The 17,822-nt window shown below is 39.2% G+C and overlaps 2 protein-coding genes and 1 pseudogene across 2 annotated transcripts; all 3 read right to left on the bottom strand.

The window, feature by feature from the left end:
* Nucleotides 1-182: 182 nt before the first annotated feature.
* On the bottom strand, nucleotides 183-3,905 carry LOC119912151 (immunoglobulin kappa light chain-like). The gene is made up of 5 exons (XM_038731183.1): nucleotides 3,796-3,905; nucleotides 2,942-3,652; nucleotides 2,707-2,832; nucleotides 2,577-2,620; nucleotides 183-2,439 (listed from the first exon to the last, which is right to left on the bottom strand). Exons 1-5 carry the CDS (start codon nucleotides 3,851-3,853, stop codon nucleotides 2,314-2,316), a joined length of 1,065 nt encoding a protein of 354 aa, XP_038587111.1. The 5' UTR covers nucleotides 3,854-3,905; the 3' UTR covers nucleotides 183-2,313.
* Nucleotides 3,906-8,458: 4,553 nt separating this feature from the next.
* On the bottom strand, nucleotides 8,459-11,459 carry LOC119912150 (immunoglobulin kappa light chain-like). Its single transcript, XM_038731182.1, has 5 exons — nucleotides 11,092-11,459; nucleotides 10,271-10,960; nucleotides 9,677-9,796; nucleotides 9,040-9,080; nucleotides 8,459-8,928 (listed from the first exon to the last, which is right to left on the bottom strand). The coding sequence occupies exons 1-5, from the start codon at nucleotides 11,183-11,185 to the stop codon at nucleotides 8,797-8,799; spliced, it is 1,077 nt and encodes a 358-aa protein (XP_038587110.1). The 5' UTR covers nucleotides 11,186-11,459; the 3' UTR covers nucleotides 8,459-8,796.
* Nucleotides 11,460-14,995: 3,536 nt separating this feature from the next.
* On the bottom strand, nucleotides 14,996-17,210 carry LOC119911896 (annotated as a pseudogene).
* Nucleotides 17,211-17,822: the final 612 nt, after the last annotated feature.

Genomic DNA, 17,822 nt, shown 5'->3' on the forward strand with positions numbered 1-17,822 from the left:
TTGTTGAATTTGTTGAAATAGGATTGCCACATTGCAAAATCTTGGAGGGACAAGTTAGACAGCTTCGTCACTCGAACAAAACCATATGTGGGGTGGTGATGGCGCAATGGATAAGACACATGCCTTATCTAAGATAAGATAAGAAAACTTTATTGTCTGACACAAGTGACAGAAATTTGTCTTTGACAAGACAGGCTCAAAAGACATAAAAACACATATAAAACATAGATACACTGAAGACAATTTAGCCACATTATTTGTACAGATGTGCAGAATACAAAAATGTTCCATATGTGATTGTTCAATGTAGTAATGGCCGTGGGAATGAAGGATTTTTTATATATGTTTTTCCTTGCAAGTGGGACTCTGTAGCATCGACCTGATGGCATTAACTGAAAGGATTGGTTAAGTGGGTGGGTGGGATCCTGAGAGACCCGGGTTCAATCCCCCACTGTGACCCATCCACCATTGTGTCCCTGAGCAAGACACTTAACCCCTAGTTGCTCCAGAGGTGTGCGACCTCTGACATATACAGCAATTGTAAGTCGCTTTGGATAAAAGCGTCAGCTAAAATGAATAAAAGTAAAATATGTCATTTTGGGGCACTCGCTCAAACAACTGATGCCCTTGTTGTTTTTTAGGACAGTCTCCAAAATACGTACCCGTCTAACATAAAGTTAGATAACGATGTTACACCAGCGGCTGCTGCACCATGCAAGAGTGTGTGTTGATCAGTGATGGAGGAAGTATTCAGATTCTTAAAGTAGTAATACTCCCTTACAAGTAAAAGTTATGCATTGAAAATGTTCCTAAAGTCTCAAAAGTAAAGGTAGGCTACGACTAAGTTAGACAGACTTCATTCTAATCTGAATAGAAGCACTACTACTACTACTACTAGAACCTCATTTTTGTATATATTTTGATGGTTAACACACATTTTCTTTGTAGATCTCAAGACATAAAGCTCATAATCAAAACCTTTTGGCATACAGAGACACCCTGCAGTGACTGTATGACACTGATAAATGACATCCTGTGGTTTAAGGGTAATGAATCATTATTTATTAGATTAACATCAAACTCTATACTTTTGTGAAATGCACACATTTGATTTTTTGATTTTAACCACCTGGAAGCTGAATCATCAACACCAATATAAAGCAGCTTATTTAATAAAATATGATCAACATTAAAAGCCTCAGACAGATCTACACTGACTGCTGCAAAATCTTGCCTTTTATCAAGCAATTTAAGAATGTCATCCACAACAACAATTATTTTAATAATGGCCAGGTCTCCTGACCTCTTTGGATTAAGGACAGTATGGGCAGGTATTGTGAGCTAACCAGTGATTCTTCTAAGAGAGAGAAGAGTGTGGATGTAGGTCGATAGTTGTTGAGGTCAAAAGAATCACTACTGTTGTGTAACTGAGCTGTTTTCCATATTACAGGAGTTTACCAGAGGTAAAAGTTGAACCAAAGTATGCACAAGTCAAGCCTAGGTACTGCATGTTAGATTTGTCCTCACCAGGAGACTTTTCTATGTTTATGTTTCTCAGTGTATCACTGTATATACCCTGAGCATTTAACATTATTGAAGGAAACACAGTTGTAATGGTGGGGTAGCCAAGCCCGATCCCTTCACCCTGCTTTGCAACATGCTCAATACACAGCACACTTGACTAAGAACTGATCGATTCTCAGTGTGTATACAAAAACGCAAGCAAGCAGTGGATGGAGAATTCTGGTTTGAGCAAGTAGACCTGCAGCAAAATGTTGGTATTCTCGATTACAGAGTCAAAGTACCCCACTTCTATACTGGTAAAGGCTTAAATGAATGTGGTAAGGGTCAGACTAGGCCTATGAACACTTCAGGCAGCTGTAAACCACGTGCAACATTTGGTAGACAGAACTCAATAGCATAGTGGACTTTATGTTTGGTTTGCTTCACTAATTTTAGTGTAGGTACTGACTCAGCTGTCTGGTCATCAACATGGACATATGTACTCTCGGATTCAGTATTGAAGCTCCTTAAATAAAATCCTTCCTGTTGACTTAAACAAAAGTCTGATGCACCACGCCTACTCCCGCTCTGTACTTTCAGCCTCACTACATAAAGGGCACACTTCTTCTTGCACTGGGACTGAATGTGGGCACTGGGAGTACATTGGAGGAGCAAAATCATTCAATAAAAGCATTTTTCCTGGGAGTACTGGGCTTTTTCTTACACACAGAATATACATATAAATCTGCATTAGGTCTACACTTGAAATGCCACAAAATCAATTTTATTGAAAACAGAAATGTAACATGTTCAGTTCATCTGCTTCACACTGGAGTACACACACTCACTGTTGGTGTTATTCCTCTGTCTTCTTGATCTGTTGGGCAGGTTAACATTTAAAGCAGCATAATGGAGGCTGTCTGCATCTTGGTAACCCTGGTAACAAAATATGTAAAACTGGATTACGATATTGGTTCTTAGAGACATTTTTAAAAAAGCAACAAAAAAAGTGGTTGATTTGCATAAAAAAGGTGTTTTCATAGTAATTAATGGATTATTAAGTTAAATTTCACCTCCGCAGTTGTTGTGGCAGGAGTCGACAATCTTGCTTGAGACTCTGGTTGTAAAACAAAGAAAAATCTTTTTTATTTGAAACTTTTATTTAGTGAGTAAAAGCTATCAGATACAAACTGTAACACTTACCTGTACATTGGCAGTTGTTTTTCTTAATTATCTTGTACACTAAGATAACCAGTAGAACAATCAGGATGGTAGTGAATATCAAAGCTCCACTCAAGAAATACACCAAGACAAGAGAATCCACCTGATCTGCAGATTCAGACATCAGAAACAGAGCTTTCAGCTTTTACCTCTGTGGTCACCCAAAGCTTGATTGGAATGTAACAGATAGGACAACCTCCGCTGGAAAGTTACTTACCTTCAAAGTCCAGTTTGGTCCCGTTTCCAAACAGTATGTGTCCACATGAGGCAACAGCACAGTAGTAGGTCCCAGCATGAGAAGGATTCAGGCTCTTCAATGGCAAATTGTAGACACAGGTGTGTGTTTGTGTGCTGGAATTCCTCTCACACTGATCGTTCCTGCCTCCATGGGTGTAAATGAGTCCTGGATGAGATTCTTCAGAGTTTTTGAACCAGTAAACACTGTGTTCTCCATCACAGGTCCCAGTGTGTACTGTACAGTTCAGAGTCACAGAGCCTCCTGGCTGGATGGGCTCAGATGCTGACTGATGGACCAAAGCTGGGACTTTCAAACCTGAACTCTTTATATTAACAGTAGTGCCTTCCGCAAAAGTCAAGACAAATGTATATGCATAGCTAGCTCCGCAGTAGTAAGTAGCTGAGTCTGAAATGTCCAAATCAAATATTGTCAAGTGATTTGTACTGTTTTTAGTATCCAGTGTGAAGCGTGGATTGTTGAATTCATGATAAAAAGTGGCTTTTGTTTCATACACATAGAAGGTAGACATGAGCCTTGGTTTCTGTCCCAGACTTTGCTTATACCAGTAAAGCCATGCTGAATCATCACTTTCATAGAAACATTGCAGAGTAAAATTTTCTCCAACATTAGCTGATACTAAACGTCTCTTTTGATGAATAGATGAGGAGACTTTCTGATCTGTCATATGAGCTGAAGTGAAATGAAAGACAAAGTAAATTAATCAAATCTGATTGAATTCACTGTAATTAATATAAGGTATATTACAAGCATTTCCATGAAGCGTTGCTATAAAGTAAAAGTGAAGCTGCTGGAGCCATAAAAACAAAACTCACCCATTTTCCCCACGAACAAACATATCAGACAGAAAACAAACTTTGGAGATCTCATCATGTTCAAATTGTTATGTAGAATGAAAATGATCTCGATTCTTTCTCCACTCACACTTAAGAGACAAGACTGTGTTTGATTGGCCAACCTGATGTGACACTATGTCCTCCTTAGGAAACATGATCACATGTTCACTGCCACCTATAGTGTCAAGTTTGGTTCTTGAGAAGATTCACATGTTGAGAGGTACAGTGTATGATGAAAACAATGGCTTCATCTTGGTATCATATTCAAAATTAGGGAACAAGAATTTATAGATATATACAGATCATGTTCATAGTTCAGTTAGAATTTTGAACTAAATTCATAATCCTTAAAAAATATTACCTGTTTATTTCTTCACAAAATGAGAGTTTGACTTGAGTGGAGGAACTCTGCGGCTGTTGGCTCGTGGTCTTACCCTTTGTTAATGATCTCTTATCGTCATTATTCACTCAGTGTGTCTCGTAGGAGTTGACAGCACTCACATGATTAATTATTTGAAAATGGATATGGTCAGTTCACCCTTCACCGAAAACATGAGCATGTTCAATAAATGCACTGTTTAGCGTGATAATGACCTTCATGCATTTTGGCAATATTTGGCAATGGAACATTATGTCCAACAGAAAAATACCATGCAGGTACCTACCTGTCAAACAACAAGTGCATTATAGCAGTGTAAGTGGAAAAGTATGGGTTTGGAACATTTTGATGAACTGAACCATGAAAATTAAAGTTTAAAAAACTTAAAATCACCTTAGAGCTTAGATCTTCGACCTTACTTGTACTACACTTGAAAATCTCATGTTTCATGCCCTATGCAACTAGTGTATTCCACCCACTGTTTTTGTTGTTGTAAGTAGTACTCTAAACAGCATTTCAATTAAGTAGTTCTACTAATATTAGTATTTGAATTACTAGTATTAGTGTTAGTATTAGCCTTTGCTATGTGATCAAATATGACACAATAATAACTCCCCTGTGTTTGGATGTTTTAGTGGTCCTTAGCTTAAGGTAAAGTATGTGGGAGTTTCATCACCTCTACATCCTGCTGAAAACCACAGTAGCTGCTGCACTGAGAGAGACACAAAGCAAAAGCATGGAGGTAAAGGTTGAAGTGTCTCAATGTAAAGACTGCTTCATTTCTGCTTAGCATTCATAGAGGAGCAGTACCAAAAACTCTTCCCTTTGCATGACTACTACTGTACGGCATAAAAACTATTCTACAGAGCAAAGCATGGCAGGGAGACACAGAGAGAGAGAGGGATGGAAGGCAGCCTACACAATATACACACACAGAGGTACAGACAGTAAAGGTGATGTTGCTATAGACTAAATGAAAAATGGTACAGATATAGTACTGTTAATGATAATAATCGTAATGTTAATGATTATAATAACAATAGGACTAGTAACAATAGTCGTTGCAGCAGAGGGTGTCGAGCAGGAACACGGGGGCCGCAGGTGACCCGCAACCACAGATCCAGACTCCACAGCTCCAGAGCCAGAAAACCTGCAGGAAGTGATAGGAGGAGAGAGGAGAGGGACGAGAAAGCACAAGACTACCAGAAAGAGAAGTCGAGTTAGTAACATGCATTAATGGGATGAGGTTGCATACAGAGAGAAAGTAGAGGAGAGAGGAGCTCAGTGCATCATAGGAAATCCCCCGGCAGTCTAGGCCTATAGCAGCATAACTAAGGGATGGTTCAGGACTCACCTGAGCCAGCCCTAACTATAAGCTTTATCAAAGAGGAAAGTCTTAAGCCTACTCTTAAATGTGAAGATGGTGTCTGCCTCCTGATCCTTCCATCGCTAAACTAGAGCTGGTCCAGTATGTCTCGTATACCCAGAAAGTTAAATATTTTCTGGCTTTCCCTCTCAGCTACAGTGACTAACAAGATGTAAAGCTATCCATCCATCAGGAAAGTCCATCACAGGAAGTTGAGGCAGAGCAGCTGGAGGACATTAGAATATTAAACACTTTCACCAAAATCAGTGAATAAAGTTATGCAGTTTTTGTGCAGTAATGAGTAGGCATAGTCTCACATAGCCAGAACATGGATGTTTAAAGAGAAATCAATTCAGCGTTGGAAGTGGAGCTCCGTTCATTCCTATGAAAGCTGCTCAGTGGCCAAAAAACTTTGACTTCCCAAGTTAAACGGATCACCCACAATATGCGGCCGTCTACCAGTTATGTCCTCTGCTAATTTAAATGTGGATAAAATTATTTAATCATGCGGCTTTTCTAGACTTTTTAAATTTCATTGGAAAGAATTAATAAAAATCGGATAGTGAAAAGAGTCATTTATCACGGGATGTGTGAACTTGAGTTTTTATGGAGGGGAGCCTTAAAGATACAGCAGCTAAACATGAGTATTCAGAAAGAGGGTGAATAGAGGTGCTGAGGCAATGGGCAGTATGAGAAAAACAATGTGATAATGTAAACATTTTCTTTTAGATGCCCAAAATATGAGAATAATATGGGGCCATTAATTGGTTTTGGCAGTGTATGGACTGAAGACACACGCACACACACCTACACTGTAAGTGTTCCAGTGTTAGATTCTGTTTATTTTATCACACAAAATGAACCTACAACCCATCTGCTAGAGACTCTGGTTTCCAAACAAAGAAAATGTAAAATTCAGTGAATACAAGGTGGCAGATACAAACATTACTAGTTATGAATATCTGCAGCTGTTTCGCTTGTGTAAAACAACCAGGGGTGCGTTTCCCATACGACAGAAATGAGCATTGAACTATCTTGGTACGATGCAATGTTAAACTAAAAAATATCTATTTAAAGTACAAACGTTTCCCAAAACTGCCATACCTTGTTGGTAGCACAATGGTTTGAACCATGTTAGTTTGAACCAACATAGCTTGAACTACAGTGTTTTCAGATGTGTTGCGTCTGACTTTCACAGCGGGAAAATTTTGTCATAATATGCCTAAATATGACAGTTGTGACAGCTATGAAGTTAAATTAATATTTAGGCTTTCGATATTGTAGCCGTATACCAGCAATAAGTGTACCATCTAAGTTACCAACGTACGTGCATTTGGGGAAACGCGCCCCAGGATGGTGGTGAATGCCAAAGCTCCACTCAAGAAATACTTAAAGGCAAAAGTCCGCCTCATCTGCAGATGAACATTACATGACAGAGGTTTAACTTTTTATAATCAAATGTGATAAGAAAGTATTCATCGCTTTTGAACAAATGAGGTTATCTTTGCTAGAATTTGTTTGTTACCAGCTAAGTCCAGCTTGATCCCGTTTCCAAAACCTGTGTCCACATGAGGGTGTGTCCACAGTAGTACGTCCCAGCATGAGACTCTTTGTGTGTTGGGTTTTCTCTCACGCCGATCTTTCCTGCTTCCATGTGTGTAAAAGATGAGTTTTGAACCAGTAAACACTGTGTTGTCCATCACAGGGCCCAGAGTGTAATCTATAGTTTAAAGTCAGAGTCTCCTGGTTGGATGGTCCCAGACACTGACTGATGAACCAAAGCCGGGATCTTCAAACCTGAACCCTTTACACTGATAATAGTGCCCACCACAAATTCAAGCATGAATGAATAATTGTTTGCCCAGTAGTAAGTAGTTTAGTCCGAAAGGTGTGCATCAGACATTTTGATGTGATTCTTACCAACTTTAGTCTCCAGTGTGAAGTGTGTATTGTTCTTCATGAAAAATTTAATTTTTATCAAAACTAAAGGTAATAGAGATAAGCCATGGCTTCTCCCCCAGTGTTTGCTTACCAATAATACTTTGCAGCTTCACTGGATGGCTCCCGTCTGCATACTCACAACAAACCAAAGACCTCACTAGCAGCAGTTTTCATTGAGATCCAGATTTTAGTTTATTTTTTCTTCCTTTTGGGGAAAACAGTCAAATCTATCAATTAAATCTATTGTTACATTTAACTAGATATTTTTACATGTCTACTTTATTTGATCATTGCAACACTAGACTACACAACTACTGGTTTTTTTTATTCCTTGTTTGTGTCCTGTCATTACTAGAATTCGATAAAATATTTAATCAGTATTAGACATTGTAGTATCATACAATGTGACCTGACAAATACATTATTGTTTATGTTCAAGCAGTCTTTGGCTTAACAACCATCTATCTAAGGCTGTGTTCAGACCTGAGGTCTGCATGAAAAACACAGACCTCTTATTCATTTGAATGAAGCCAGTCCATTGTAGCCACAGCAAAAACACATTACACCTTGCTTTTTTACTGCAATGCAGCAGCATGTGGCATGGTGCTGCAACGGCCAATCACATACATGCTAGCACACATTCCTGGTAGTTCACCTCACAATAGTTGTAATGAACAATAAAATAGTTGTCATAAAATCCTGTTTTTCTGATAATGATGCCTCCAAATGCAGTCTTACCAGTACCTTAAACACGTCCCCACAAAATGTGCCCCCCCTCAACGTGTTTTCAGCCTGATTGCCTGCTAAGAGTTCACACACCTCTACTGTACATCCTGCTGAAAACCACAAAGGCCACTGTACTGAAATAGATACACAGCAAAATGTCTGCAAGGTCAACAGGTCTCAGTGAAATGACTGCTTCATTTCTGTGTTCTGAGTACAAACAGAGCCAAAAGAAAAGTTATAGTAACATAGTAACACAATGTACCATGCTATTTTAATAAGAGGCTTTGTCATCCTTAGGCTGATACAACAGGCATAGTGATAGTGGAAATATGTCACCTTTGCTAGCAAAATAAAAAATAAAAACATTGGACAGCTGAACTGTCATTGCATGAGCTTCTTGAAGTAGCGTACTGTAACTCAAGGCTTTACATTCATTATGTATGTATATGTTTATAATGTTGACAAAGCTCTTTCTATATTATGAAAATGTACATCACTTCTGAAGATGTTAACAGCTGTGGAAAAAACATCTTGCACAACAAAAAAGTACAAAGAAAACTTGTCAGCACTACTGCCTTACACTGGAGTACACACATTGACTCATGGGGTTGTCGTTCTCTTTTCGTCTGTCTTTTCTTGATCTGTTGGCCCTGTGATGCCTTACAGCAGCATAATGGAGGTTGTCTGCATCTTGGTAACCCTGGTAACAAATAATAAAACAGTACATGAGAGAAATAGAACAAACTCCACACAACAAGTTTTTGTAATGTCAAATATGTGTTAACAGTTATTTTCAACAGATAATATTCACCTGTGCATTTGTTGTGGTGGGTGATGGAACAATTTGAGACTCTGTTGTGAAACAAACAAAGTAAAAAGCTGTTTATTTACAAGCCATCTCCAGTGACTATAGATCAAGCAGGAACCCCCGGGATCTGAATTCTGAAGCCATGCGGATGTAAATTAGACCAGTATTCTATCGAATGGCCAGCAGGGGCCAACTCCTGTGGTGGCAAAAAGAAGTTCTGTTCCATTAGAAATAATAGTAAAATGACCCTACTTCTCACCTGATTTATTACCTCAGTAAACACTTTCATAATGAGTGTATAGTCTTATTCAAGTAAGTCTTATTCAATACAGCATGATGTTTATTTAGTAAATTATGGTCCAATTTAAAGGAAAATAGATCATAAAGCAGCATATGCTTTAGGCCGGGCATTACATTGCTAGCTCATCAAAATGGTCACGCCCGGTGCCGCTGGTTGCAAAAAGTCAACATGGAGGAGCCCTAAACTATAGCCTTTTTTGTAGCCTCGAGCTAAACTCGAGGCTACAAAACAGCAGTGTACAAACCAATGGGTGACGTCACCGTGACTAAATCCACTTCTTTTATACAGTCTATGCTATAGATAAATAATAATCGGATTGATAAAAACTGTGTCAGTTACCTGTACATTGGCAGATGTTTCTCTTGTTCATCTTGTACACCGAGAAAGCCAGTAGAACCACCAGGGTGGTGTTGAATACCAAAGCTCCACTCAAGAAATACACAGGAGAGTTTACCTCATCTGCAGACAGCCAGACATCAGGAGACATTACAAACTAGGTTAAGAACTACCATATCTACTACAGCAATGGCAGATTTTTCATGTCACTGTTATCAGACCAAACCACTGGGAAGGGGTACATAATCTTTCAAAACATAAAAAAAGCATTGGACTCATAGAGGAGAATGTAAGCTGTTAACCATTTGTGTACCAAATACATTGACTTGACACTGACACCACAACAGTGGTTGTATTTTAATATTTGGATCAAAATTATTGCTAGGGACAGTTTAGAAGTAGTTGGATATGTCCCTTTCATCCCTACAAAATTCTAAGCCCTTGCATTATAGAGATTGTCCACTAGATAGCACTGACAAGTTCATTTTTACGCTGTAAAACGTCCTAATCAGTATTTATCCTCAGTTTTGGCCTCAAAATGTCAATATTGGTCGGTTAGGCAGTAGTCAAATTAACTTAAAATTTTACAGTACGTACCAGCCAAGTCCAGCTTAGTCCTGTTTCCAAACAGCATGTGTCCGCATGCAGCAACAGCACAGTAGTAGGTCTCAGTATGAGAAAGATTCAGGCTCTTCATTGGCAAGTTGTAGACACAGGTGTGTGTGTCGGGTTTTGTCTTACATTGATCGTTCCTGCCTCCATGGGTGTAAATGAGTCCTGGATGAGATTCTTCAGAGTTTTTGAACCAGTAAACACTGTGTTCTCCATCACAGGTCCCAGTGTGTACTGTACAGTTCAGAGTCACAGAGCCTCCTGGCTGGATGGGCTCAGATGCTGACTGATGGACTGAAGCTGGGACGGTCAAACCTGAACCCTTTACACTGACAGTAGTGCCCTCTGCAAACTCAAATGTGTATGTGTAGCAACTTATGCAGTAATAAGTAGCTGTGTCTGAAATGCGCAAATCTGAGATTGTCAAGTGATTGTTACCCTTTTTAGTATCCAGTTTGAAGCGTGAATTGTTCTTGAATTCATCAGCAAAAGTGCCAGTTGTACCATGTTTAAAGAAGGTGGACATTAGCCTTGGCTTCTGTCCCAGAGTTTGCTTGTACCAGTAGAACATTGTTGAAATCTTTTCACCATCATAATAACATTTTAATGTCACATTGTCTCCAACATTGGCTGAGACAAACTCACTCTCTTGATGTAGAGACATGGTCAATTTAGCTGAATAGAAAACAGACAAAGAAAGGGTACAATCAGTGCAAAGACAAGTTTCTCATAACGATTATAAATTGGATCAACAATGAATATACTTCTGTAACGATACAAATACTTCCTCAAAATACCCAACTTACCTAATCTCCACAAGCAAAGACAAGTCAGATATGAAGCAAACTTCAGAGATGTCATCGTGATCAAAATGTCTTGATGAGTGTAGAGAAGATCCATACGTTCTCTACTCTTAGAGAGAGGACTGTATTGATTGGCTAACAAGAAGTCCTATTTTAGTAGCAGTGAACAGTTGAACCGTGCCCCCTCCACTGTCAATTCTCGAGTCAAGACATGTGGAGAGAGCTACTAGAACCACAATATAAAGTCACTAAGAACAGGAATAACTTGTTAAAAAAGACAAGTGGAGTCAAGCAAATCTCTTGTCCGCAGTCCAGACACTGTCATTAGCGGAAAAATCTGAAATAGGTTCCAACTGGTATGTTAGAGAAGGCTCCTTGTCCTGTCCCCAACATTGGTTGCATTTCGGTGATGGCATATTTCAAGTAAAAGATCAGTCTTCCTGTGTTCAAGCTTTGCTATGACCTAAGTTTCCACCAATGGAAAACTGTTCACAGGTTATGCTGTAATAGCAATAATTCCCTCCATCATTCTCTGCTGTATGGACTGTAGGTTTGTGTGAGATGTTGTTGCCGGTGGCAGCACGAATGGAGTACCTGTTTGTAGGATAAAAGTTTTTTTTTATTATAAAACAAGACTAAGGGCCCTGTTTAAATAATCTATAGTGGACAGTCTAAAGTTAACAAGGCAAGTGCATTTAGGGCACGGCGAAAATCCACTTTTGCTAGTTAAATGGTACATTAGCTAATCATAGTTTTATATCCCATTATAAAAACTATCAATTGATAAAAACAAGTGTGATTTAGACTCACAGCAGAGAGAGAGACAGATCAGAGGTCTGCTGTATGCAGATGACTTATTGTTACTTTCACCTACTAAACTGAAGGTTTGCAGCAGCACCTTAATTTCCTGCAGAGATTGTGTTAGACCTGGGCCCTGACAGGAAACACAGCAAAGACTAAGATAATGATTTTTGATAATGAAACAATCCAGAACACAATTTCCATTTAGACACCACTAAATTACAACATACAAAAAACTACACTTACCATGACCTCAACATTATACAGAAAACCTCAACATGGCTGTGAAAGATCTGAGGGACAAAATCTAAAAAATCTTCCAATTTGTACTAGAACCAATTATTCTATATGGCAACGAACTTCAACGAACAATCATAGAATATTTCCATACCGAGTTCTGTGAGAGCATCCTGCAGGTGCAGAGAAAGACCCCAAATAACCTGTGCAGAGTAGAGCTCGGCCAATACCCCCTCCTACTAAAAATTCATTTTACAATCACTTAAAATCAATTAACCCCCAGACATACCATCACAAAGACCATCATACCAGGAGCTGAAACCAGAGAGGAGTCCCCTCAGCCAGCTGGTCCTGAGGCTCCCCAACAGCCTCAGGACAGCAACACCAACTCAAACAGACCAAACCAAATGATCAACAAGCAAAAAGAAAAATGTATTGAATACTGGAAAGAAACGACCAAAACACAAAGTTAATTCCAATGTTATCTGACCCTAAAAAGAGAATTAATACTGGCAAATTACCTGAGCACAATAAAACTAAGAAAAGTGTTGACAACATACAGACTGAGCGAACACAGCCTGGCCATAGAAAAGGGTTGCCACAGACAGAGCTGGCAACCAGAAGAGGAGAGACTCTGCTCCCAGTGTGACAGGGGACAGAGCTGCACTTTCTAGCCTCATGTCCTAAATATAAAACCTTAAGAGAAAAATACTTCGCAAACATTTCCCAAATATTCCCCCGAATTCAAATTTAAATAAAAAACAAACTCTCCTATTTACTGGGTGAAATGCCAGAATGCTAAATAATTGCCACAAAATGTCTCCTCATGCCACAAAATGTCTCCTCATGCCACAAACTGCATGAAATTCCATCCATCCATTCATCCATCGTCAACCACTTAACCTGCGTATAGGGTCGCGGGGGGGCTGGAGCCAATCCCAGCTTACATCAGGCGAAAGGCGGGGTACACCCTGGACAGGTCGCCAGTCCATCACAGGACCACTGCATGAAATTGCTCTTTTAAGCTTTGGGAAAATTGTTCTTTGACATTCATGCCAATAAAGCAAAACTGAATTGAATTGAATTGAGAGAGCAAGCGAGAGAGAAGGTGGTCATGTGGGTAAGCAAGAGGGAACGTCTGAGTTGAGACCTTTTGGATGTGTAGAACAACACACATTGATAAAGAAGGGTGTGATGATACACTTGGCTCACGAGACGATATGACACATTGAGTTGGGCAAATGTGTTGTCTATCTTCATACAATAACTATGGGGACGGAAATATGTAGCGGTCGCAATCTGCAGCAAATAATATCCGACAGGTAGCTGCTGGGTTGTCTTCTTTGAAGTTGTTTTTTTTTGTTGTGGAAAGTATCTAAAGTTGCTCATGACATTACATGGGGATCTAAATAGTTTCAGCTGCTTCTCTGGACACATTCTGTGGCCACTGTTTGGTTAATATAACAGTTAATATAATGCCTTTGTGTCAGGCAGAAACACAAAATTTCAGTGGGAGGACATGAAAAGCAGCTTAGGCTGGTGCCATTCTCTGAGGCTGGATCTTGAGAGTTTACAGTTACATTACTTTTATTCATTTAGCTGACGCTTTTATTCAAAGTGACTTACAATTGCTAAATGTGTCCGAGGTCGCACGCTTCTGGAGCAATGAAGGGTTAAGTGTCTTGCACAACACACAACACAATGATCGGCTGCATATACATTAATGTTACAGAGTTTCTATGTGTAGATTACTAGTTATTATTTTATTAAACCCTAATTTAGCCTTTTGACATAGATTCATTGATCTACTAAAATAGTTGGGGCATTGGAGTTATACTGTGTGGCTGCTGTGCATGACAACGCTGCAGACACTTCCTGTCTGAAACCACAAAGACAAAGAGAGCAGAGGGGCTCAGAAAGGTGCATGGCCAAAGTATATTGAGAGCTGATCGTTGACTGCCTTCCTTACAAGATCCTTACTTTTCTCACAATGTGTAATAAACAACCTGCAAAGACATTTTGGAAAGACACATATTAAGGTCTGACAGATTGGTTCCCGCCATGTTCAAAATGTGGATTCAAAAATGTTGTGTTGGCGGTCTTGTTACCGCCCTGCTGTGAGAAGGCCAGCCCTGCTCTTTCTAACCATGCAGCCGGAAGGAGACATATCTGTATCAATCATGCCTGACGTTTAAATGTCCATCTTAAATTTCAAAATGTATAGTATGTTAAAAGCACTTGAGATGTGAGCATGCTGACTACCTTACTGTCACTGAGAGTTTAATTAGCTTTTTTATTTGCTTTTGAAGTAACCACTAAGACGGACCCAATAATGGAAAGTTTCTCTTTCTGTTACATTTTACTCACAAATTCTCCCATGCACTCATTCTAGCTCTTTCTTTCTTTCTTTCACTCATTGCTTTTATTTGTCTATTGATCTAATGCTGTCCAATGACAACAACTAATCTTCCAGTGTGTTCACTGTGCGAGTGTCAAGGTTTAAATTATGACAAGGAAATGAGACATAACTGATACAAAGTATCTTTCGCTAGGTAGGGGGTATTAAACAGATGGGTGTGGCCTGTTTCTCTGATGGTGTACTCGCCATAATGAAAGTAGTATGTTCCATGCATTCAGCAGTGCAACATAAAAAAAAAATATCTAGTTTCTCTGCAGGTCCTCCACAGTTGGCACTGATTTTGTTTTAATGCTATTTTCCCATGTGAACACTCAACTACCTGAGCCCACAGCCACCACAGAGATGGGTTTTGTGTGGTTGTGTTTCTGTACATTATAAATTTATAATGAGAGTAGAAGAAGATAGCACACACATTGACAGCATGGGTCATACTTATCAAGAAACCCTGTTTTATTTGTTTATTGCAAGTCAAGACTTAACATTGAGTATAATGAAGTGAAATGAGACAGCAAATAATACATTATATAGATTAATAGACAAGTTCTTCTTACACAGAAATAGATGAAATGTTCCCAGCTCTATTGCCTTACACCGGAGTACAAACATTCACTCTGTGTGTTATCCTTCCGTCTAGTTGATGTGTTGACCTTGAGTTCCCTCAAAGCTGCGTAATGGAGGTTGTCTGAATCTTGGTAATCCTGGTAATAAAATATAATTTTAACATGTAATCACCATAGTAATGCAGGTCACTTGTCTGATTCAACATGAACATACCATCAGCAATGCCAGTACAGTATAATCCACAATGATATAACAGCACTTACAGAAGAGTACCTTTGTGCTTTACAAATAGACCTTTTCCACAGCAACAAAACGACCCGTTACTAAACATGTATTTCATATTGGCATTCACATTCAGCTATTTCAATGATATATATGCAAAATGTTCTGGTTTGTAACACAGTGGAAATGCAAGTGGAACCTAGAACCAGATACTCAGTTTCTTAAAAGTGCTGGTTATGGAAGGCTCCATGTCATGGGTTGGCAAGTTCCTGCAGAGGAAAATAACAGCTACTGTGTGCAGTATGAATTCTAGTACTGAATTGCATTAATTTGCACAGGTGTTACTTTTTTCACCCCCAATCAATTGTTGTCGTTCTGTATTATGCATTTTTATGGTGGTGTGATGTACCAAAAATACTCACCCCTGCATTTGCAGCCAAGAAAGCTGAAGATCTTGAGTCTGGTTTAACAAAAAACAAGAAAAGCCTTCAAAATTCACTAAGATGGTGCGGAGAATGATTTGACATTACTGCTAAAGTATGATGGAACACAGAGCACAGCAGCATACATGAATCAATAAAGACCCATACTAAAACCACGTCAACACCAGCAACATTTAACGGTGCAAAGTCTCTAGTTAACAATCGTAATCGTAAAGCGTTGCTGATGAGATTTACAGCTGATAAACCATTGAATAAAACTAAGCAATTATCATCATGGAATAGGTTGATTTCTGACTTGTCTTGATTTGGTTAACTTTACTTTTTGTATCTTTGAATAGTTGCGCATCCACCATACAGTACATAAATACAGTAAATGACAGTTAGCTTACCTGTATTTTGGCAGCAGTTTTTGTTGTTCATTGTATAGGCTGCGTACGCCAGTACAACAATCAGGATGGTGGTGAACAACAAAGCTCCAATCAAGAAGTACACCAAGACAAAAGAGTCTTCATCATCTACAGATCCAGACGATAGGAGACACAACAGAGCTGAGGAGGTTGAAATCATAACTACAGTATACTCTATATGAAACATCTGTTATAATGTTACTTACACTCCAAGTCCAACGTTTTCTGGTCTCCAAACAGTATGTGTCCACATGAGGCAACAGCACAGTATGTATCAGCATGAGAAGGATTCAGGCTCTCCAGTGGCAAGTTGTAGACACAGGCGTGTGTTTTGTGTGCTGGAATTCCTCTCACACTGATCGTTCCTGCCTCCATAGGTGTAAATGAGTCCTGGATGAGATTCTTCAGAGTTTTTGAACCAGTAAACACTGTGTTCTCCATCACAGGTCCCAGTGTGTACTGTACAGTTCAGAGTCACAGAGCCTCCTGGCTGGATGGGCTCAGATGCTGACTGATGGACCGAAGCTGGTATGTTAAAACCTGAACCCTTTACACTGACAGTAGCACCCTCTACAAATTCCATATTGTATGCAGCTAAACCTGTACAGTAGTAAGTAGCTGAGTCTGAAATGCATAAATCCGAGATTCTCAAGTGATTTTTACCATTTCCTGTGTCTAGTGTGAAACGAGGGTTGTTCTCGAATTCATTATGAAAGGTGCCATTTTTGTCATGTTTATAGAAGGTAGAAATGAGCCATGGCTTCTGTCCCAGAGTTTGCTTATACCAGTAAAACATCACTGCGTCACCTTCGTAGAAACATCGCAAAGTCACGTCCTCACCAACATTAGCTGAATAAAAACCACTGTCTTGAAGAACATAAATGGAAGATTTCTGAGTAGTTGTCTGAGCTGAAGAGAAAAAGATCCAGAAAAAGCATGTTTAATTCAATGATTAAGTTTTTAATAATGTCTGCGTGCAAAGTTTGTTATCATAGTAAATACAAATACAGTAACACCAGACAACTTACCCATTCTTCCCAAGAGCAGATAAATCAGATACAGAGCAAACCCCAGAGGTGTCATCGTGTTCATTTCGCCGTGTTGAATGAAGTGAATCTCAATTCTCCGCTCTATAGAGAGAAGACTCTGTTTGATTGGCTAACAAGAAGCAACACCTAGAATCCTGATTTGGAAACAATGAACACACATTCAGTGCTGCTTTAAATGCATTGCATTAAGCAAGACCTGCAAGCTTAAACAGGTCTTCTGAGAGACGCTCCACTCGTGGGAATTCTCCTCTTTCATTCAACACTTAAACGCTAAAATGTTCAGTCAGAATGTGGGCAATGGCAAGACTCACTTATTAGACTTTGTTACTTACACTTAAATAACTAACTAATGTTCTGTAAATGGTTGGTGTGTGTAAAAAGACGTCATTAGGGTGCTTTTTGGTTATGCAACATTTAAAGTATGTTTCTCAATGATGTCTTTTTTTAAATAATCAGGGTTGAAAGGTGTGAGCAGTTGTGATTGCTATACAACTTGCCTACAAATCAGCTATGACTATTAAAGGAACATTTTGCCTACCTTCAACCTTCCATGTATCAGAAATGGTGTGCTGAGTCTATAATATCCACAGTTCTT

Source organism: Micropterus salmoides, unplaced genomic scaffold (assembly GCF_014851395.1).
Source record: "Micropterus salmoides isolate LMB-PRFRI ecotype aquatic unplaced genomic scaffold, ASM1485139v1 Ms_hic_scaffold_2, whole genome shotgun sequence".
In the NCBI taxonomy this organism is placed as follows: Eukaryota; Metazoa; Chordata; class Actinopteri; order Centrarchiformes; family Centrarchidae; genus Micropterus; species Micropterus salmoides.

Coding starts and splice junctions, on each gene's coding strand:
- LOC119912151 (XM_038731183.1), bottom strand. CDS start 3,853: ATGATGAGATCTCCAAAGTTTGTTTTCTGTCTGATATGTTTGTTCGTG. Junction 2,621..2,706: donor AAACAACTGCCAATGTACAG/GTAAGTGTTACA, acceptor TTTTACAACCAG/AGTCTCAAGCAAGATTGTCG. Junction 2,440..2,576: donor CTGCCACAACAACTGCGGAG/GTGAAATTTAAC, acceptor TTTTGTTACCAG/GGTTACCAAGATGCAGACAG.
- LOC119912150 (XM_038731182.1), bottom strand. CDS start 11,185: ATGGATCTTCTCTACACTCATCAAGACATTTTGATCACGATGACATCT. Junction 10,961..11,091: donor TCTTTGCTTGTGGAGATTAG/GTAAGTTGGGTA, acceptor TTTTCTATTCAG/CTAAATTGACCATGTCTCTA. Junction 9,797..10,270: donor GACTAAGCTGGACTTGGCTG/GTACGTACTGTA, acceptor GGCTGTCTGCAG/ATGAGGTAAACTCTCCTGTG.